The following is a 23,872-nucleotide window of genomic DNA, read 5'->3' as shown; positions in this document are numbered from 1 at the left end:
AAATCATGTAAAAACATGTCTGTAAAACATTGTAACTCACATCCTGGTAAGATAAATGTCATTTGAAAACTAACCTTAGGGTCCAAGAAAATGCACAAAGAATTTTCTACTTTATTTATCTAACAATGTCTACATGATTTAGACTCTATAAAATAGCGAGATGTCTGTACCTGATATGTCACACAAACTTGTGTTGACCAATTCAAGGCTATTTTGTAAATACAGTGGGTAATCTAAGAGTCTCTCACCATGCTATAGCAATCCTTGCAGTCACATAAAGCTCACAAAAAAACATGGTTTACAGAAACAAGACGCACTACAGTTACCAAGCAGTGTTGCCAACTTAATGAGAAATTCCTCGAAAAAGGCATTAATTTCCAATTAAAGATACATTACACCATTAAAAGTAAAGATACCAAGCCAAGTTGCCAACTTATTGATGATGAATTCTTATAAAAAAAACATACATATTGTTCATTAATGGTACAATATATCTTTCCGGTATATTTTTTGGCACATGTTTTTGTGTTGATATGATTTTTTGTGCAAGGTTTAGTTTTTTTTTATGAGGGGGGGGGGGGGTTCCCCCCCTCCACCCCTGTGGATGGTATAATTTTCGTACAGTGATTGACGGGAAATTGTGTGTAAAATAACTGGACAAATGGTTTCAAAACAATAATATATTCAATGTCATGATAAAATTTACATAGAATGAGCAGTGTCACCGATTTACAAGTCGAACTTAAACAATCACAACAATGGACCACATGCAACATATTGAAACAGATCAATAAATTATTATTGTCAGTTTGCCTTGCCTGAACAAACAGACAATAACTAGATTCCCCAAGTACAGTAAAAACCATCTAAAAGAGGCACAAGCTCATTATTGGGATATATAAAAATATAACATCTTTAAAAAAAAGATATACGTATTTAATGTTTTTCCTTCAAAAATAACAGTATAAAAGCTTGAAGGGCGAAGCGGTGGTGGTTGCGCTAGTGACAGTGTTCCGTGACGTCGACGATGACGGACTTCTTCCAGCCGAACAGGAAGTAGCCGGTGGCAGCGCCCACCACGACGGCAAAGCACAGCCACACGTTGTACGTCATGAATATGAGCATGAGGAAGTAGCTAAGGATTATCTGCACCACGTGTAACAGTGTCTGGAAGCAGTGTACCGGCGTGCACATGCTGGGTCTGCAACAGGCAAGCCTCACCCTCAACACCTACATTCAGGGTGTCCCACCTTCTGAAGGTACACAGCGAAGTATTTTGACGGGTTCGGTTTCAATTGGAATTTTTATTGCATAACCCTACGACATCTGTGTGTAGTTTTTGTTTTTATTTCTTTCAGAAAATTAAAAAATAGGTAAATTATTTTTAAAAAATATAGTCAGGGAAATTATATTGCTGATTTTTACATCATGTGTATTTACAGTTCCCAGACTTTTCCATTCACAAAATTACAAATTTCCTTCAGTATTTTTTTTTTATTATTCTCTTTTGCAATTTTCTGAAGAAAAAAAAAACAATGAAAATCTAGACTCCAATATCCCCATAACTGACCTAGTTCCAACAGAACCTTGCATATGTCAATGTGTATGCACTAAAACACCATCTCAAGAAAAAAAAAAGCTTTTTAATTTGGGTGAGACTGGATCATGACATTTCCTCCAATAATTAATATCACTGGGGACTTTCGACGCCTACCAGGATTTCCAGTAAAATCCCTGACTTAACGACATTCACAGTTTGTTATCACACACTATTCGTGAACAGACCATCCAACAAGCTGCAGGAGTTTTACATGATGCTCTGCACTCTGCCTGGCTAACACCCTCTGGATCCAGACCTGCTTTCTAAACGGAGGAAGGCGGTGTGTGAGCGTGTGACGTCAGCAGGAATGTCCTGGTCTCCCCCGTGCCAAGCCTGCACAATGGTTTCTTCTCTTCTGTAGCTTGCCAGATGTTAGCTTTTGTCATTTTTTACCTGTATTACTGAACTGTAAGTGAACACTCCATATCGCTGTTGTGTTACGGAATGTAAATTATGATAACGGACATTGAGTTAAGGTATTCAGTTTCTTTAAAAACAAAAACGGAAGACAACTGTTGCTACGCAAAATTCCTCCTGCTAATTTCAAACCATCAAATTATTTTTCAGGTCAAGTTTATTTTTTTTTTAAAAAGAAAAATAATAATAGTTAATTATTTAGCATAATCTGTAATAAAGTTTTATGTATGTCACATATGCTTTCATGAAATGGATCCAAAACTATTTTTAGCCAAGATAAGATTGTGTGTGTCTAGGAGGATTTCCTCTTCAAGAAATTACTAAATTTGTCAATTGGCTGTTGAATTGCATCACTTCACAATGAGACAGAAATATAAGAAGATAATAATTGTAAAAAAAGAACAGCACCGCTGTGAAACGGACAAGCTGCAGAGCGAGGGACCACTCTGGAAGACATCACATGCTTGAAAGCAGGTCTGGAGTCTAGTGGATGTTGGCCTGGCTGACCCGCAACTGCAGCTTGAACATCTATACGTAGTGCTGCAATTATTTACTTAATATATGCTTGAATTGTATATGTCATGCTGTGTCCCAAAGCTTATAACGTAATTCAATTCAGCATCATACTGCTGCATTTAAAAATACTATTTGTTAATTGTAAAGGTTGCATCAATATTTTCTAGAAGAATAGGATAACTGAAAAAAAAATTTAATTCTGAAAGAGAGCGGGTACAGCTATTTAGTAACAAAAATTCTCAAATAATGTACACATTAAAATTTAAAAGTGAAATTATAAAATTAAAGGCCTCAACTTCTTTAATTTTTTTCAAAACTAATTTATGGTTTTACTACAAATATATCTAAAGTTTGACTAAAATAGTTAACTTATATACATTATCATATCATGAAATATTGGAAAATAAAATTATACTATGTGTCCCTGAAACAAGTAAAATAACATATTTTTATTAAGAGCACAATCCCAACATTACACAATTAACACATAACATGTAGCAAATATTTAGCAAAACAAATTTGCTACAAAACATAAGAGTGCATTCATGTGGTTAAATAACATTAAAATTAAATAGCCCAAGATGGCGAAGGCAGTTAAGCTTAGAACTGTCCAAACAGTGAGAATATGGAGAAAGAAGCTTAACATAATAAGCAAGTGAGACAAAGACTGCGCCAAGTGTGGAGTAGAAACATCCAGTGCAAGGAAGCTTTATCCAAGCTGCTAGCGGAACTAATATCAGACAGGACCACAAACAAGAATGAAGAATACAAAGTATTTTACCCGCTTCTAGTGAGGTAAAACACCTGGTACCCAGACCTCAAAAGAAACCCGAAAAATGGGAGAGCAGTCACTGTGTGTCATTTTCGCCCTTGTCAACAGTTAGGCTTTAATATTTTTGGTCCCACCCTCAGTTGGCAGTAGTGAAGACAGCATTGGTTATCTTTTACTGTAAAATAAAAATTATTAAAATAATATCAATACTGTATTTATCGTTAAAACAAAGCAAATATGGCACCCGGAAGTTGCTCTGATTGGGAGTTCTAGCTGTGTCGAACACGAAGATTTCACCGACGTTTCGGTGACCTTGCATTCACCATATTCAGGGTCGCAGTTACCTACAGAGGTTCATATAAATACTCTTGGTTTTATATAATCTCAACTGAGAGGGAAGTATTATCTGATTGGCTGCAGCTGTGGACCACTCGGAGCTTTCAGCTGTAGCCTACAGCTGTAGCCAATCAGAAAACACTCCTCTTCAGGCGAGAGTATTTAAAGCCAGGATAATTTCCAAGAACCTCAGTAGGTAACTGCTATCATGAAGATGGCAACTGCAAAGTCGACCGAAATTTTGATGAAATCTTCAGCTTTGACACGGCTACAACCAGAAGCCATTAACTTCGGAAAATGGCCGCAAAAGCCTGCAATCCTTGGACTTGCACACGATCAACTGTGTGTGGGCTATTCCTGCACTGCTTCTTGGTTGTGGGTTTAGAGATACACACTGCCCGTTACACAGATGTTGGCCAGACAACAAAGCATTAGTCTGATGCCAATACGTGTCCAGCATTAGTCTGATGCCAATACGTGTCCGTGCCTAGCAGGAAAACGGTTTATGACCAAACACTTGTTCCAAACAAAAAAAAAGTTTGTAACTCAAAGAATTATTTGTGCAGTGTTTCACCAGCCTACCAAACCATCTCTGCCACACCTTGGAGCCAGGGCCAAGAGAGGTAACATGTTGATAGAGCAATGATGGGTTCCACTGACCATCGCTTCATTCACAACCTTGCCACTGATGGGTCAAATTTATATGTCCCTCATTCCAAATGGGAGCATTTTTTTATAGATGTGTCCATAGCATTTAATTACAAGTTCCAATTATTTTTTGGATTTCATATCACAAGTCCAAGGAACAAAAGAGAACTTCCAAGCATTCCGTATATTATACCAGAAATATTTATAACATTTTTTTGAGTTATTTCATTAAATATTTTATGCTCACTACGCCATCACTATGGCTACCAAACAAAACATCATAAAAAATGTTCCGTTATTTCCGAAACATATTAGTATGCCTTTGTTGATTACAATATCTGATTATCATTACTTACTAGTAGGCCCAAAAAAAAAGTCATGTGTTTACAAGCAGTGCTTCAAGTCCTGTGGCTGTAACATGCCAGAAACATGCACAGTTATAATGCAACCCTAGAAGTAAATTACTTCTAGTAAAACTAATAGGTAATCATTTTAATGTGGGATAAAAAAAAAACCTACACTACAGCTAGTAGATATTAGTAATAGTGTGCCTAGTTTACCAGGAAATAAATTGCACAAAAAAGTGAGAACTTAACTTCTGCAGCCAGGACTAACATGCAAATTATATTTGAAGAGTCACATGATTCACAAATTTTACATTGACTAGCCAAAAAAAAATCACAAAGAATATGACCAATAAAAATAATAATTACACAAGCCAATAAAAGAAAACTAACTAAAAAGTTTGCAAAAAGAAAAGGGATGTGCATAAAATTGTTTTCACCATATTAGGTGCAAGGGAAGAAAAACAAACAGTGTGAACACAGGTTTACCATCACAGATGTATGACCATGCTTAAAACACTCTGATGGCTAACTTACGGTTGCTTATGAAGCACCTCACCTACAACACTGCAAGAGAAAATATTGTAATTTATTAACCACATCATTCATGTATGTATTTGGCAGTCAACTATAAATGCAAACTAAAATCTACAATATTTTCTTACAGCAGTTGCTTGTACATTACTAACAGCTAAGCTAGCAGTGGCTTGGCTAATAATTTGAAATAGGTTATGCCCAATTGTACAAGTTCATAAACAATAAACCAAATAGTCCCCGGCCCCCACAAATTTTAAATGTTTGCTAAAAATCTTAACATTTTCACACATTAATACAGTTTTCACCATTTCTTTCTTATCCAAAATTTACAATGAAGAGACTTACAGTTCCACAAAAGTGGTATCTTTAATTATGAGAATTTTATATTTCTCTTGCTGATAAATACCTAAATTTTATGTTGGAAGGCTAAACAGAAAATGGCTTACAACAATCACATCAATCATCAAGTAATTGTAAAGGAAACGTTTTACACAAAAAAATACATTTATTTTATGTCTGGTGTAAGAGAGTATTGTTATGAAACTAACTGTTCAATTAACTCCTCACTCTCTTGGCACAGAATAACCATTATTTTATTCATACCACAAAAGATAATTTTGCAATTGGTAATTTGGTATGTTGTAGTTAGGTCTTCACTTGTTTCAATTTTGCAACAACCTATGCAGTTATTAAAATTCATGAATCAAAACCATTAACCATTACAATACTACCATGCCACAACACAATGTACCATAAAGCATTGACTCAAATGCCAGGACTGCTACAACCTCATGCTAAATGTAATCAAATCTAAATTGCACCTAATGTTTTCATTAAAACCATGAATCATGTAGTTACATTTTTCAATAAAATATTACCAAGTATCATAGTCCATTACATCTTCAAATTTTATTTAGGCTAATCCCTATATAATCCCCATATTAGTTCATTAAATTTTAGATCGCTGTAGCCTATATGCAACTTCAAAGAACAGGGACATTGAGGCAACCATGGAAAACCAAAGTCAGGATAACCGTACTGGGATTCAAATCCAAGTCGTATGGAATGGGAGTCCAGTGTGTTATCACTGTGCCATGTTACTCAGTCACAATACTTAACAACTTGCCACGATTGACATATCATTTCACATGCCATGTTGATAATTTTTTTATTATATTTTCTCATCATTACTAATACTTAAGAACTATTACTGACATTTTAACATGATACCTCCATTGCATTTGTTGTTCTACCACAAGTATTTTCAACACACAGTTGCAATTAATAATAATTATTACAAACACTTGCGCAATTTTTACACTCATTATATTACACTGAGTGAATATATCTGTTGAAATATTAGTCACAGACAACAAATGCAAAAGAGATTTTGTATTAAAATTTCAAAAATAACCCTTAACTAATAGTAAGGGCAAGAAAATGAAAAAAATCAACATAATGTGTGAGACTGAGTTTTACGAGCACACAATTTCATTACAAACTCATGTAACATGAGCGAAAGATAGTGTGTGTTGTTGCCTGATTCCTGACACCCAGCAGAGAGAAGAAAGCCACAAGCAACACACTGTCTCCCCCTCTCCCCGCAAGTACACACAGCTCCCAGCCCAAGTGCTAGTCAAGGCCGGCGTGCGTCATGTATGGCAAATGGTATAGTGAGCAAAGAAACAATTGACAGCTGGCTGAATTGCACGTCCAAATAAGGCAGTCGAGAAAAACTAAAGGCCCGGAGGCCAATAATTTTGTTGAATTATTTAATGTAGTGGGGCATTACTATAGCTACAACTGTACAAGTGATCAGTGTGTACCACATAAGTTGTAAAGTTTCCCATTAATTATATTACCCAATGCACTTGTGATTTTTATCATACAGGATAAACCACAACAATAAAAAAATTTTGAAACTCCAATTTGCAACATTGCTCCCCCCTGGTGACCAGGCACCGGGCATTTTGTCCCCTCCCCCCTTACCCTTTTCCTACCCCTACCTCTAGGTGGCCCTGCCACGGAAATGTACAATCTTTGCTAGCACTTAGAAAAAAATTGACAGATAAGAGAACAGCAAAGGTTCGCTGCTGCCTCAAGTGTGTGTGTCTTGTACTTACTGCATGGTCCTGGCATCGTCTGCGGCAACTCCTTTGTCAATCGGGGAGGAAACAGCTCTGTACTGTAAGGCATTGTAGGACTTCCAGAACAGGTACTCTCTGTGGGACACATCATTCAAATATTTTCTTCACAATATCATTAAGTATGCCTATCAACCTATCAAAATCAACTGTAAATGAGAATGGCTGAAATGGTTAAATTAAATAAACAGTAATTCTGATACCTAACAATTTATAAACATACATAAATTTATTTTTACAAATGAAATAAAATTATTGGTAAATTGAAAACTAAAAAATTCTGGAAGGTAACAACATTTTCAAAAAATAACACTTATAAAAAATTATCAATCATATGTGTTCTTGACACATATACAATTGGGTGAAGAGACATCCTCATATTATGAAGATGTTAATTATGAGGAGGTAAAATAAAAACAATTTTAATGTCTCATGTTACATCTCTTGTTCATTCAGCTGATAGGGAAATTGGAACAACTTTTCCCTTAACTATGCATTTATATATAATAACTTTGGAGATTTTATACTTAATTTAATTCTTGATACATAAAAATTGAGGCTAAAATAATACCCTGGCACATTTATTATATAAGAAAATAATAAAAAAAACTGAAAAGATACATATTTTCCATAATATTCCTAAGCCATAAATGTTCTTGTCCCTCAATTTCTCTACATCATTTTATGACAAAATTATAAAAATGATCTGTGCTGAGTATTACCTCAATTTACTGATTACTGAGCTCCAATTTTCCTTTACATTAATCACATGATGTTATTTTTGAAGTAAATATTATTTGAAGTAAGTATTACGTCACTTGAAGCACCAGTCTAACTGCTAGAGTTGGTCTGTGAATGAGGGAGATAACACTCAAAATAAATATAACTGTAGGTACCTGTAATATTTAAGGCCTTCGTATAATGCACTCATGATGAATATTCCAATCATTGATCCTATTAACCCACCCACACCGTTGATCTTCCAACTATCAAATAGGACAGTCTCCGTGTAGCCAAAATGAAATGCCATCGACTAAAAACAAACACAGAGGTGATAGCATTATTACTTTTGTCATTTCTCATAGTGTAAAATTAGCCGTCAAGAAAACATGGTCAAAATTTATTTACATATGTAGGCATATTTTGCATGCAACAATTTAAATTCAGAATGCTTGCATGTTGAAGGCTAGAATGTTATATTTGAAACAACCTTATCCCCCTCCTTACATAAAGCTGTATTTCAGTAATGAGAATAAAACAAACGTAAAACTTAAGCCAGTGCTATAAAACCAATGTCCAATAGCAATTGTAATCACAATTATAACCCCTCAATAGATCAAAACTTGTTTTTTTTAAAAGAGAAAGCAAGTAGACATCAAAACCTCCATGCAATATATAAACAAAGCATTTGTGTAAACATTTTTTTGCAAAATTTGCATTATAGACACCAGTTATCCAACCACCATCTTGTTAACACTAGAGTAGGTAAGTATTCCCGTTTGGATATACTATTCTGACATTTCATTCCATAGTAAATGTAAGGATGTGTAAGATAATGTGAAGACATGAGTACAGAGTAGGTAGTGAATAAGAATGAATATCCTTTGAACCCCCTTGCCAGAACATTTACAATGATTTATCAGAATACTTTCTTAAATGGTACTTTAGTCTAAGGAATCCTTAGAAAGAGCATTAAAACTGAAATCCGCTGTTTTTGTTGACCTTCAGAATACGTAATTGCTAGGATCCTTACATTAATTCCTATGCATCCTTCTGCCTAAGGAAAGTCACTCAAATCCTTAAATGCACTACATATTTGATGAACTAGTCAAATTATTTAATTTTTTTTTTTTTTACTTTTGTAAATTGGAAATCTTCCAAAAAGGTACAGACAAAAGTTTTCAAAATATCACAAATTACTAACAAAAACCTTTTCCTTTCTTCATGCAACCAGGTTATGTTAGCATTGAAATAATGCTGAATGCTTTTCACTGATAGCTACACATTAAACAAAACCTCGGCAGTAAACGAACCTTTACCTAAGGCTGCATTGATTTGAAAAGCCCGATTAAGAATTCTAGTTAAATTTACTAGACTGTCAAAACACCATGAACATACACGTATTTGTATTACTACGGTTTCACTGTACGTTGTTACACTTTTTAAGAATCCCATCACTAAACGATTGCATATAAATAACTTATAACACACAGCGCTATAAATAACGGAAGAAAGACTAAATACACACACCATACTGTGGCCCATTGCACTGTGGTCCATCCCAGCATGATCCATGGAGCTGTGGTCCATCCCAGCATGATCCATGGAGCTGTGGTCCATTCCAACATGACCCATTGCTTTGTGGTCCATCCCAGCATGACCCATTGAGCTGTGATCCATTCCAGCATGATTCATCCCACTGTGATTCATAGCCGCACTGCTTTCATCACCACCCTGTGAAACAAACTTCTATCTTAAAACAAACCACTCTCGCAATCACTATATGTCTACTGACAGGGACACCGTGAGGAGTAGGGGGGGCAGGGGGGCCAAATCCCCGGGGTACACGCATCAAGAAGGGATCGGTAGAGTTTCAACATTTTTTAAATGCATACGTTAACTCTGATAGGACAAAAATTACGTCTGTTGTTAATAAAAATCAATTAGAAAACTTACGTGATTAGCACAGATAAAATTACAGTTATGACCATGGTAACGTTTAGTCTTAAGATTTATTCTAAAATTGTGGGGTTTTAAAAAATTGTACATTAAGTAATCGATGGACAACCACCAAATTATTTTCCCCTGGGATCGTAGTTTCTCTCTGGCCCTGCCTACTATGTAAACAAACTAACTGATGATTCACTATAAAAACTTATAGTTTTAAAAAATAAAAAACCTGCTTTTATAATTGAATGAAATAAAAATTTAAAAACATTTAAATTTAAGTTTTTTGTCCAACAGCCAAATAATGCAATATAACTAACGATGGTAATCCTACAGATTTTCGCCCATGTTACAAAACACCAGATATTAGGAAAAGGGTTCACCAACTTTTCCCAGTAACACCACGATGTACATTTTTGTTTTGATTTATTAATTTACTTCTAACTTAAATTAAATACAGTTAAAAAACCAAATTAAAAAATAGAAATAGGCAATAAAATAATGAAATAAAAATAACGAGAATATTGGATGATTTTTTTCCTTGAAGAATATTACTGTTATCCTGGGAGCGGCAATGGCACACGAGGCTAGAAACTTCTCACCAAGTGCTCTCAAGTCACGCCACGAACCCCATGGCGATCAACCCATCAACATCAAACGCTTGGACACTTCCTGCGGACGGCTTACAAACTACGTTTAAAAAACAACCATGGAGGCAAACTCTTTAAGAATCGGCAACCAACTTATTTATTTATTCTAATTCTGCTCATCCTGCATGATCATAGGCTCTGGAATATAGAACAAGTCAAGATAATAAGTTACATTTAAAACACGTATGCCATATTCTTTAAACAAAATAATATTAGCTAAATATTAAATAAATGAAAAAAAATTAAAAATCACAAATTTAAAAAGAAATTAACTTTAGCTCAACCATATAAATATATTGCAGATTAACACATTTAATTTACTGGAAATTTCTAAATACTATATTTTCCAAGAAATTCACACATTACATTTGCAAGTAGTAATGATTTTTTAAAAATGATCTTTGTACAATGGTTCAGAACAAATAAGATCAAGGAGTTCCCGATTACGCAAGCCTTTTCTGTCTGTGTAATGTTGTTCTATGTGAAACCTAACCTTTTTCAGTCTAAAATTCAAGTACCGAAACAAAAACGTCTCATTTCGTGTACGTAGAGATGATAGGAAAACGGTGATCGTCAGACTGAATGCTAGCTTTGAATATATATACTGTATAGAAGTCGCCAGCCCAGGTTAAAATTTCTAATACGGTTTTGAGGTAGTTGGTTAATTCACCGCCGCAATCACCATCATCTCTAGGGCATCGACTTGTGGTGGTCCCTAGCGGACAAGTGTCGAACTCTTCAAACACCCCTTCCCCCTCCCGTTGAACGACCTTGAGCTGCAGTGAATGATGGATGGGGGGTGCGGGGAATGACAGCGGGCGACAGTGCTGCGCTCTAATGTGTAAATAACAACTAAGACGATACAGGGCGTTACGGCAGCGCACTGCAGCGGTGAAGTTCCCAAGCTGCTCATCATACGCTTCTGAACAACGTAGAGTAAATCCTATCCACTCGCGACTTCTATACAGTATATATATTCAAAGATGCTAGTTTGTACCAGAGGGCAAAGGCTGAAGTGACAGCTGTCTACTGTCAGCCCACTCCGTCCGGAGCTTATGGTGGTTTCCGAATACCTTCCCAGAGAGAGCTCGAAAAGTGTATCGAAAAGATTGTCTGCTACTTTTGTTGGCCTTCCAAATAGTTTCAAAAATCCCTACTAAATCGCCGATGCAGCCTTTCGTGAAAGGACGCGTCGCTCGCGTCCTTTATGCATCCTTGTGGCCTTGAGAGGCTTGTAGCGGTCTCTTAGTGGGTTATGGACACATATGTGACAATAGCAGTTGAACCAGCCAACTGCTGTTATTTTTTCTGTTAATTACTGTGAATTGATCAACTTGAATGCGCGCAGATTAAATATCACCTGGAAATAAATCGCGAAGAATTCCGAGTTCCTTTCAGGGCTAGTTTATCACTAAATTAACGTCAGTGAAGGACGTGTCCTGGCCACTCGAAAAGAGGAGTACACTACTGCTGATGTGCTGATGTGCTGATGTAGCCTCGTGTGAGCTCAGTAGTCTGCTTTCTGCTCGAGCTCATGTCTGCTATTCAGGTTTAGGACAATGTTGAGCTGGCTAGGCATCGCCACGTAGCGACTGGGGCGTACTAGGCGAGATATTTTTGCGGTGGTTCGCCATAGTCTTCCGCGGTATGGGGAAAGAAAGAAAAAAACGACGCCCAGTCTTGAACGCAGGATGGAGATCTTCAGCGGGTGTAAAATCCCGACACGAGCAGGAATCGAATCCGGAACACTTGGCTTCATCAGCAACACGCAACCAACTCAAGAATATCAGTCGTTATAAAGCACGCAAGTCACAAGATCACCAACCCTATAACTTAAAATTGCATAACAGTTAAAAACAAATATCTACAGCAGGCTTATATAATTCATATTTATCATGAAAACAAACTAAATTGAGAATATTTTGATTAAAAGTTATATTTTCTTCTCCTGTGTGAAAGTTTAACAAGCGTAAACATGAAGTATATAATTTAAAAAAATCATGCACTTCTACAAACAAACAGAATTCTGTACTTTTACAAAATATTTCTTTGGAAGCCAGTTTCCAAGAAATAGTTCGTAATACTACAAGAAAGATAAAGTAACTTTGTACAAAACATGGGTATGGTTATTCTTACATAGATATATGCAATACTTACTTCTTTATATAAACAAATACAGATAATTTTATATTTTAATTGATGTTTCATTCAAGCATTTTTTAACCGTGGAAAAGATAGTAGAATATTCAATAAATAGTATTTTATTTTGTTTTATTATGTGCGCAGTTGATGCAGGAAAGCTATTCAGGGAAAGGTAGACAAATAACGTGGTACTAGGACAACAGAAAGCATAAATGCCCGGGTAAGAATCCGAAAACTATTTTGTAGTGATGCAGTTGTTTTCATGTAAATGTACAAATTTACAAATATATGTAATTTTACATGAATATTTCTGTCCCACTGACAAATAAAAACGAAATGAATGCACAGAACGTGTGCGTCTATGGCCGTCGGAAATGCGAGAGAGTTGAAAGCCGAGCGTGGTTTGCCCAGCAGGCCTCACCGTGAAGAAGAACGCCGCCGCCATGTCCGGCCGAGCTCGCCGTGCCGCCCTGTGACGTGTGACGTCGTGGTGTCGTGGTGTCCGGCTGCGCGCGCCGCCGGTGAAAGCCGCGGGCACCTGGAACAGTTACCGCCACTTCACAGTCGAGTGCTCTCCAGGCTCTCTCCTCGCTCTCCGGTCCTCGTCCTGCACAGCTTCGGCGGAAACCGTAACAGCAATTACACCGTCTACACGAGTTACATTACTTCGTTCCCTCCCTCCCCCCCCCCCACCCACCCTCCAACCCAATCCCGTGAACTAATCTTAAGAGTGGGATAAATAGCTACTAGAAATTCCAGCTGCTTGAAGCGTAACATGTGCGCCTGATATTGTACGTTAGACCGATATTGCTCTGAGTCCCTCGCGATAGTCGACACTTCTCAGTCCCACGATAAGGAACGAAAGGGTTGGGGTGGCACTGCGAGGCAGTAGGATTTAGTTTTCCTTGCTGTCGCTGTGTTAGCTTGGGATATATGAATGGATGTTAATTTATAAATGGCGAAAACAAACGCATGTTTTGTAAAAGGTAATGCTCGTGGTAAATTGCATTTGTCTGTGCGAAGAAAACGGAATAGAGGTAAAAACCTAGCAAACTGGAGAGAGAAAAATAAGTAAGTACACAAATTATTTATAGTATTCATGGGTCATTTCAGTGTATAGCTTCAGGCAGTGTTATTAATAAAAACATGTGTTTATTTTACCTTGATTTAAGGTTAAAGGAAAGCACAAAGACTGAAGAAAGTACGCCAATTGCAGAAACTACATCTGAGAATTCTAAAAGCAAGAAGAAATTACGTTATATTGTGTATTTTATTTTGTAATAAAGGAAAAACCTTTTTACTTCAGTAACTACTATATGTGAAATATACATGTTATATATGTGATACATTATATACAAAATACATTTTAGTGTTAAATGGGATACAAACAAGAGATATTTTTGAAGTGAAACTTCTAATGCGACTTCCAACAAGGTTGCGTTAAACGTTTAACGCTCCTGGGGAGGGGGGAATATAAAGAGACAGAGCGAGAGTGAATGTGTGGCACTCGAGCGCGCTATTGTAAGGAACTAAGTAGAGAGTAAGAAAAAAATAAAGATCCTGACAGTTTGTAGTGTCGCCATATTTGTTTCAATATTTAATACCCTTTTTGTATATTACAATTTAAATTGCAGAAAAAAATCATGTTTCATAGACACGAATAGTGAGTGTGTGTCATTTCTCTATGTCCACGAGGTCTTTCCGCGTCAATTTTCTCCTTGGGGCGAACCCGTCCGCTTAGTTAAATAATCATCTTTTATCGTTGAATGATTTCATGATTTATTTTAGTTTGATTTGATATAATATGATTTCACTAAAAATCAACTTCTACCCCTTCCTATTTTCATTTCCACATTACGAAGTTTCACTTCTTCCGCGCGGAGGGACTCCACGCACTATTTTTTTTCTTTTAAAATATTAAATAATCAATAATAAATATTTAAAATTAAGATTCTTATAATATTTAGTACATATATATTTATTATTCTCTAAATTTATTTATTCAATTTTTCAAATTTAAACTGAACTTTATTGACTGTGTTGACTATCTTTTTCCAGCCCTTTTATTATTTTATTGTAGTTAATTATTTGCATGCAATTAAAAACTATTTTTTAATGATGCCAAAGAAGTATAACTTCTCACGCGCGTACCTAAGAACACGCGCCCATTTTTATATTTATATGCTACATAATGAAACAACATGATTGATAGCTTTGAAAACTTGTAATATTTTTATGTATATTATCAATTTGTATGTAACCGCAAGGTAAACTATTGTAACTTATGTATTTTGTTTACAAATCAGCTTTACAGTTTTGTGTAATTATTCGTATTTTGTGCTGTGCTTATAGTGTTGGAACTGCAAAATCTGTAAAACTTATCCGCCAATAAATGCCTTGCAAAGTAATATCCCACGGTATATTTAGTTCATTTAATTTTTATTCAACTATTATTTTTTGGTTGAAAATAAGATGTATGCCAAGTAACCTAAAAGGAACTAAAATTATTAATAAATTGTATATCCACAATCCAGTTAAATATTTGTAAATAAACGGTACTATATATATGTGTGTGCAAAGAATACTCTTAAGAATAATGTAAATGAGGTGGACGCGAATGCAATGACAAGAGAAATGCAGAGTAACCCGACAAAACATGTGTTATCGAAAACCAGACCTTCCTCTACACCCCTTCCACACATTCGTCAACAAGGCGCAGATAACAGCCGGAACCCGATCACTCTAATGGCGAGGATTATCTACAGCGCTCGGGTCTTGCTGAAGGGATGGAATAAAAGTGTCCTATCTCCAAACAGTAAAGTGGCAAATTTTCGGCTCAAACATGAATGTGCAGTGACTTACACGTGTGCAAGTAATTGTATGAAGATAATCATTTCCAAAAATCATATACTATAAAACAATGTTACATGTAAATCGTTCAGTTTTTACTTTTCTTGTTATTCCGATTACTTTATTTTCTGCAAGTTGTTAAATTTGCACTAATATAAACCTTTTTACTAATTAATTTTGCTTATTAATAACAACATTAAATCATTCTGACAACTGGGATCAGTCATTATACCTTTCCTCAATGATGTGTAAAAATCTCATTCATCTGCATTAACTGGTTTGACCTCTACTTGCTGTCGCATTGAACACTAAAACAGCTCTAAATGAAGCCCTTTATCGCCCTCTTAAGTGGGTGTTTTCAAGAACAGTTTCGAAGTATGAAAAATCGACAGCCAATGCTAGCAAAGGGACCAGCGTCTTAAGACCCCTGCCTGCCTGGGCACACAAATGGAGTCCCGAGTTTGCTATCTAAAATTTGTTCAATATATCCGAGTGGGGTATGTTAATAAAAAAAATCATGATCTTCTACAAACAAAATTTATGTACCTACTATTACAAACGATTTCTTTGGAAACCAGTTGCCAAGAAATAGTTTATAATACTACAATTAAGATATAGTAACTTTGTACAAAACATAGTTATGGTTACTTTAAACATACATGAAATACGTATAAAAATACACTGATGGCGGATGGGTGGCTATTTCCATACTTCGTTTTTAAACTGAAATTTTAGGTTTAAAAGGTCTAAAACCCATATTTTCAGAATAATTTTAAAGCATAAAACATCCCGTACAAATTCTTAAAAGCACTCAAGGGACTTGCATTTTACCTTAATCTTCATTTCTCTGGCACATATGCCATGGTTACTACTCAAAATATCATAGTTGTCTTATGCACGACGAGAAGAATGCGCTAGTTCAGAGCCTTGCGCTTAGAGGCGATACCGCGCTAGAAACATCAGAAACCGTCGCTCTTAACATCCTTCATCACAAAAACAAATATACTATGACTAGACCGGGCTGCTCTAAAATAATCATGTCAACTGAAAGCCCCATAATGGCGCGATACCAATCTAAATATCGCGCGAAAGAGCGAAGAGGCATGAAATGCTGCTTTATCTTAAAACCTACCAGCCGAATATCTAAGAACACCCGAAGTATGTAGCTTACATTTCGTTACATACTTTCAACGATAAAGTAACATAGTTGCACGACCGTTCACCGCCTAGCACTTAGAGGCGCGTTTTGGCGTTACACTTAAGCGCTTCATTGCGTCAATCCAAATAACAATAGTAAAAATAACAACTCCAGGTAGACGGGCCCCTATGCGGGCTCAAATTACGAGATCCGTCTGCTTTCTGCTCGAGCTCATGTCTGCTATTCAGGTTTAGGACAATGTTGAGCTGGCTAGGCATCGCCACGTAGCGACTGGGGCGTACTAGGCGAGATATTTTTGCGGTGGTTCGCCATAGTCTTCCGCGGTATGGGGAAAGAAAGAAAAAAACGACGCCCAGTCTTGAACGCAGGATGGAGATCTTCAGCGGGTGTAAAATCCCGACACGAGCAGGAATCGAATCCGGAACACTTGGCTTCATCAGCAACACGCAACCAACTCAAGAATATCAGTCGTTATAAAGCACGCAAGTCACAAGATCACCAACCCTATAACTTAAAATTGCATAACAGTTAAAAACAAATATCTACAGCAGGCCAGTCCTTTATTTTTAGGGGAAAGATTTTGGTGTCCTATCTGTTCCCCAAATTCTGCGCATGCGCAGAGTTCACTTTTTCGGTGAATTCGTCCAATGGCGGACACGCGTTTCCAGCCATGAACTCGTATATGGTCAATTTTGTAATCATGGGGAACGTATCAAGCGTGTTATACCAAGCCGGTTCTATTTTTGTGCGGTGGTGCTGATATCTCTAGTATTTATGCCGTAACAGTTGTATCCATGGTTGCGAAACGTCCGCTAGAATGCGTTGAGACCAGTTTCTAGCCTAGCTCAGGGCAACGTTTATTAAAACGATTGCCGATTTATTTCCTTACTGGGATTCGGTGTCGACATGTTCTGGAATACGGCCCGTGAGTTAGGTTACAGTTGTATCCCAATAAGGCAGTGCTTATTTTCTACCTTACCCAAAAGTCTTGGGATACCGCTCTGATTTCACAACGTGTTTGTTATGTCGTACTCGTTGAAGTAAAGTAAACCCGTTAAAGTACCTACTTCCTCCCTTGTGACCACTTGCATGGGGTCTAAAACGCAGTACACAATTCACACACGTTAAATACAGGCACTGTCTCATTATTCACAGCAGAGAATTGATGACGTGTTTATGAACAAAACAAAAAAAAAATTGGCTGATGGAACGGCAAGCTCACAAAATTATAGTGATTGTCATTTGCCACGCCATTTCCAGGGCGAAACTGAAAAGGCTTAGCGTTCGTTGACTCCCCGAAATACCACAATGATCATAACCGCATGTGCGAAATACGCGAAGGGAATAATAGTATGTTTTATATGTATTAATGAAACCGGCGTCGCATTGAGGAATCCACTAGCAGGAAACCAACATGAACGAGAATAAATGGTACGAGAAGTCAAATTCCTTCCTTCTTTTTTTTCAGCTACCTCTTCCAAAATCGATAACCACGACTGCGTCACCACTATTAAATCTCGTCGACAGCGTTGTCAGAGCCTACAACACACAGCGTCACAAACAGGGCTGATGGACTATGGGACCATCCGAGAGCATTTGCCTGAACTGGCATGGGAAACCAGAACCAGGCCTTTGAATATATATAATGTATAGAAGTCGCCAGCCCAGGTTAAAATTTCTAATACGGTTTTGAGGTAGTTGGTTAATTCACCGCTGCAATCGCCACCATCTCTAGGGCATCGACTTGTGGTGGTCCCTAGTGGACAAGTGTCGAACTCTTCAAACAGCCTTCCCCCTCCTGTGGAACGACGTTGAGCTGCAGTGAATGATGGATGAGGGGTGCGGGGAATGACAGCGGGTGACAGCGCTGCGCTCTAACGTGTAAATAACAACTAAGACGATACAGGGCGTTACGGCAGCGCACTGCAGCGGTGAAGTTCCCAAGCTGCTCATCATACGCTTCTGAAAACGTAGAGTAAATCCTATCCACTCGCGACTTCTATACTGTATATATATTCAAAGACCAGGCTGGCCGTAACCGGCTACCGAACCCAAGTCCTCAGGATGTAGAGTCTATAGAGTCTTGACACTGTGCCACTTCGCTCCGTTCGGCCGATTTCACCACGTCTGATTTCGTTATTTCAGGTACATTCCATATGCTTTGGCCACTGAAGCACGCTTATATATATATATATATATATATATATATATATATAAAATTATACATACACACGATAGAGCGGGGAAAAAAATTTCATAGAAGTAGAAAGTACGTTTTGTAATAATGGGCCAATTTTACGTGGCTCTTCCCAATTCGTGTATGTAGTGTTTATCCGTTTCTTAAGATCTATTTGGTGAGTCGCTTAAACCTATAAGCCTGAAACTCCCGTTAGAGATTCTTGAAAGCACTCAAGGGATTTACATTACACCTTTATCTTCATTTTCCCGCCATATTATATTATTACCGTTCAAATATCTTAGTCCTCCTATGCAAGACTACGCGCCAGTCCACAACCTTGCGTATAAAGGCGATGCCACGCTAGAAACATAAGCGAGCGTTGCACTTATCATCCCGCCTCATAAAAACCCTTTACTTAGTTCTAAAGGTCTCCTCGCCAATTTAACTAAATATGGGTAGTCCCATACTGTGTTCATATTAAATATTTCTACAGTCAAGTGAACATTAAAGGTCCACTGGAAAGTAATTGCCACTATTTGTTTTATAACAATAGCTTTTGTTGTCAACTAACGTTTACAAAGCTTTTATTGAAAAAAAATTGCTTAAGTCAGTAAGAAAAGGTAAAGTTAAAATACCATAATACCGGAGATATTTATGTAACCTAAAGCGTTTTAAATAACACCACGATAATTATTTAGAATTACGTGGTTAATTATATCAGTTATTGACTTTACATAACAGCTTTTCCCTTAACACATCATGTATTTATCAACTAACAAACGGTACATATTTCACAGTTTTTCTTCTTTTTTCCCCCCTGGGTAGCCTTTTCACTAAGACCCGTCATTCATGTATTCCCGTGACGAACGCCGGAGGTATAATTCCACCCCGACACCCTCTTTATGAGTAACGAGTCAGTTCTCACGCACTTATAACTTTCCACATCACAGAGGTGCCCATTTATTGTAAGACTTGAGAGTTAGGTGCAGAGGCATCTTTTGGTACAAAAATTATGTAAAAAAAAATTCTAATCTCGTGCTTAAAAAAGACAAACCTTATAAAGTTACCAGTTTTGAATACCTTGGTGATTAAACTTTTAACCCATATTGGCGGTTTGTGTATAACTCTGTGAGCAGGGGCGGTTCCAGGGACACTTCTCGGGAGGCGCTATCATACAAGGAAAGGAAGCTGCTGCTGTCACACTGGGCCACGCCGCGGCAACACGAACCCGCACTGAGTGGCGCATTCACGCCAGCAGAGGCCGGGGGTCGCGCACACTGGCGCGTGTCGAGTGGCCCAGCGTGAAGGAGCCTAAGTCAGGGACAGGCTTGGGATATTTACTCATGTATGGTCTCCAAAATACTTTTAATGAAGGAAAACTTTAGCGCAAAAATTAAAGTATTTCAGTGAACATAAATATACCTTACAATATAAAATTAAAATTAATATTTGCGTTCGGGAGGGGCTGTCGCCCCCTGCTAACCACTCTGGGAGCCACGCTTGCCGTGATGTACGGTCTGGGAACGACAAACAGAAGTAGAGAGAATTAAATGAGAGCGACACAGACGTCCCAATCGCTGTCAGGTTTATCTCGGTCCTAATGAATAATCATTGCGAACTTACAAACAGATGGCACACATGTGTTAGCATTCCAGGTGGCTTCCCTGGGGACGCCCGCGTACGTTGCAGGCTGCGGTGTCGCGCTGTGGCGTCGTGGCTATCAGTGGCGCACCCAGGGGCTCGGGAAAGGGCAGGTGGACTGAAGGGGGCGTTACCTCGTATTCGCCGACTGATGTTCACCCAGAAAACGTCAAGATATCCAGCCTAGGCAGAGATCAGAATTCGCCGCTGGTACACAAAGCTCAACAAAACTTTTTTTTAAGTTACGGAGCACGCCTACCTGGGCACACATACGGTGTGCAGAGCTTCAGTATAAAACTCCGCGATTTTAAAACTGATCAGATACTGAAGTGGTGTTTGTTTACGGAAAGTATTTAGGCATGCACTCAAGGCACATGGGTAGTTTTGTTTCTGCATCTCGTTTTTAAACTGTATTTTTAGGAGAGTGAAAAGGGCTACAACACGAGTTTTCAGAATAATGTTTAGACACGAAACTTCCGGTAAAGAATCTTGAAAGCATTCAAGGAGCTTGCATTAAATCTTTATCGTCATTTCTCCGCCATAAAAGGTTGTGGTTACCACTTAATGTACCTATACACGATGTGAAGACTGCACCAGTTCAGAGCCTTGAGCTTAGAGGCGATACTGCTCTACAAGCACCAGCGAGCTTCGCACGTATCATCCCGCCTTACATAGATACACGCTTTATTAGGCGGGCCCCTTGAGAGCAGGAAAACAGAAACAACTTGAAATGCACGTCCTCTCATGATGAAAAAAAAAGTTACGTCTCAAGATAGCAAATTCTTTACCTAATAAGAACTGTCTCAATTGATTTGTCTGAATAGTTTCCACTCGACACATGACAAATAAATGAAACATTCACTGACTCAGTCCCCGGAGCCGTGATCGCAGCGAGTCGCGCTAAGGCGCGAGGGTCGTGGGTCGAGGCCCAACACCTCACCATGAGCGCCGAGTCCCAGCGTTCCACCACGAGCCCACCGCGAGCCCATCGCGGTCAGGCGCGGTCATGCGCGACCGTGCGACGTCAAGGCGGAGGCAGAGACCTCAAGACGCCATCTTGGTTCCTACTATTTTTAGACCATAACCTTTTTCTACCATAAAATGTCAAACCTTTAGCTTCGTTAATAATGACTGGCTGCTACAAATACTATGTCCTGTAAAATTGTTGGCGCTTTGAACTGAATTTATTTTACGGAATGACTATCAATAGAAACTTTTCTTTTAATTTTTAATATAAATTGTAAAAAATAATGGTATAAAATTGTTTGAACAATATGGCGTATTTCTGTTCGTACATATTCCCCTTAAAAGAAAATTAGAGCTCATAACCTCAACCTCAGGGGGGAAAAGAGAGAAAATATTATCACTATGATTTTAAGGGATATCTTTAAAACAAACTAAAAAATATACCGATTTATGGTCTTGTCGAAGACGAGAAGGGGGTAACAAGAAGGGTAATTGCCGAAGTGGGAAAAAACACTAAATTAAACAAGTACGGCTCTGTAGCAAAATAAAATTTGTAACTAATCCTCACAAGCTGCCGTTAATTTTTTTTCATACATAATTTTTTCCCCTTTTGTTATAGTTTTTTATTGTATTGTATTTGAATTCCGGAAACTAACCTCCCCCCCCCCACACACACACACACACACCTACACACACTCATTATCGGGTTTTGAACTGGATACACCCTTGAACGGTTTTCTAACTTTTGCAAAGCACCGCACAGGAAAAAGAAAGCATTAAAATTTGAAGCAAGACAACCCTTGTTTACACTGTAGCAATGAAAAGTCTTCAAAACCGACCACTGCCAGAGATAGATCACGTGTCATCGCCTGACAAGCCACAAAGGCGAAGATGCACTCAGTGTGATAAGTGTGCAGGTCGACCTTGCGAACGTCCTCCTCGGTTCAAGGTCACGCGGGACTGGGTCGCCGCCCACCGCGTCCCGACTGGCACGGGGGCGTGGCCAGGGGCTCGATTCTGAAATGCACTAGCCTCGTCTTGTGACTCCAGCTCACGACAGTATCGGTATTCTCAAATAAAAATAAAAAAAAACGAGTAGGCGATATCAAGACTCCCGCCTACTCGTTGTTCCAAAGCCGAAGCTGTCAAGATGGCGGACTCGTGCGTGCGGCAGCATGCACCCGCATATATGTTAGCGTCTCTGGACATCGAGAAATGTACCAAATATATTGGTGTGTCAAATGAATATATTTTGATAACTTAAATAGTTTTAATATGAAATAAACACAACTTTAAGAATTCGTGATTCAAACAGCTTTATTACATTTACAAAGTAACATATCAAGTTTGTAGGTTGTGTGTCTGTAGTCCATGAACGAAACCTGAAGGCTAAGACATGTTTTAGACCCTGTCATTGTATTTTTTTTTTTTTTAATTTTGTATATAAGTGTATAATAGAGGCTCCGAGAAATGGCTTCACGGACGAGGTGCCGGCCACATCTTGCATTGTGACGTCACGGCGGCCATCTTGGATGACTTTGACTTTGACCTTGACCTTGACCTTTGACCCGGCAGCAATTTTGGATCCGCCATCTTGAAATCGAGCGCTCCACTCACTAATGATGCACTTTTCGTTACGCCCGCCATCTTGGATGTGTATGACATCACCGTTGCAATGTTCGTCACGGCCGCCATCTTGGATTATAGAACGTAGCAATTTTAGTTACGGCTGCCATTTTGAATTCTAATAACATGTCTGTCATCTTGGATTTGATTTCTGTCTTTTTTGGATTCTGATATCATGTCCACCAGTTTGTTTTCATCTACTGAAGGCCGCCATCTTGTATGACGACATGTCCACCATGTTGGTTTTTTCTGTTCCCATGGAGGCCGCCATCTTGGATACCGACGTCATTGTTTCTGCTGTTTAGTCCTAGAGAGCACCAGTGTCGCTCTGTCTAATCACATAAGATCGATGTTCCATTACCTACCAAAGTTATTTTGGACCTTATCACCATTGAAATTTTTTTTTACCAAATACATTGGAAGAACTGTGATTCGAACCATCACAGCTATGACATCTAGGTTGAAAAACATACGCCTTTAACCACACGGCCATCGAGATATTTACCAGATTGAGAATTAAATAAGGTATATAAAAATAACACACATATTCGGACTTGTATTTTTTTTTATTTGAAGGAATAATAGTGTCGTCTGTTTAAGACCAAGCCACCATATTTGTTTTCAGTACTTGCTACCAGGAGCACTAGTTAACACACATGGTCTATGCTAGAGTGTGCT

At 38.1% G+C, this 23,872-nt stretch overlaps 1 protein-coding gene across 4 annotated transcripts in view; it reads right to left on the bottom strand.

Annotated features, from left to right (window-relative positions):
• Positions 1-665: 665 nt before the first annotated feature.
• Positions 666-23,872, bottom strand: part of LOC134546319 (high affinity copper uptake protein 1-like) — a 120,200-nt gene continuing 96,993 nt past the window's right edge. For 2 of the 4 annotated variants that reach the window (XM_063389060.1, XM_063389059.1), the window contains 6 exons: positions 13,195-13,311; positions 9,565-9,768; positions 8,211-8,347; positions 7,294-7,392; positions 5,171-5,200; positions 666-1,201 (listed from right to left, as the gene is read on the bottom strand). In XM_063389060.1, the coding sequence (XP_063245130.1) occupies positions 1,000-1,201; positions 5,171-5,200; positions 7,294-7,392; positions 8,211-8,347; positions 9,565-9,768; positions 13,195-13,218 (696 nt within the window). In that variant the 5' untranslated portion in view covers positions 13,219-13,311 and the 3' untranslated portion in view covers positions 666-999. The remainder of the gene's footprint in view (positions 1,202-5,170; positions 5,201-7,293; positions 7,393-8,210; positions 8,348-9,564; positions 9,769-13,194; positions 13,312-23,872) is intronic. The other 2 variants (XM_063389061.1, XM_063389062.1) reach the window with 1 other exon arrangement.

Source organism: Bacillus rossius, chromosome 1, assembly GCF_032445375.1.
Source record: "Bacillus rossius redtenbacheri isolate Brsri chromosome 1, Brsri_v3, whole genome shotgun sequence".
Taxonomy (NCBI): Eukaryota; Metazoa; Arthropoda; class Insecta; order Phasmatodea; family Bacillidae; genus Bacillus; species Bacillus rossius.
Note: the sequence above shows the minus strand (reverse complement) of the source record. Positions and strands in the feature narration are given on the sequence as shown.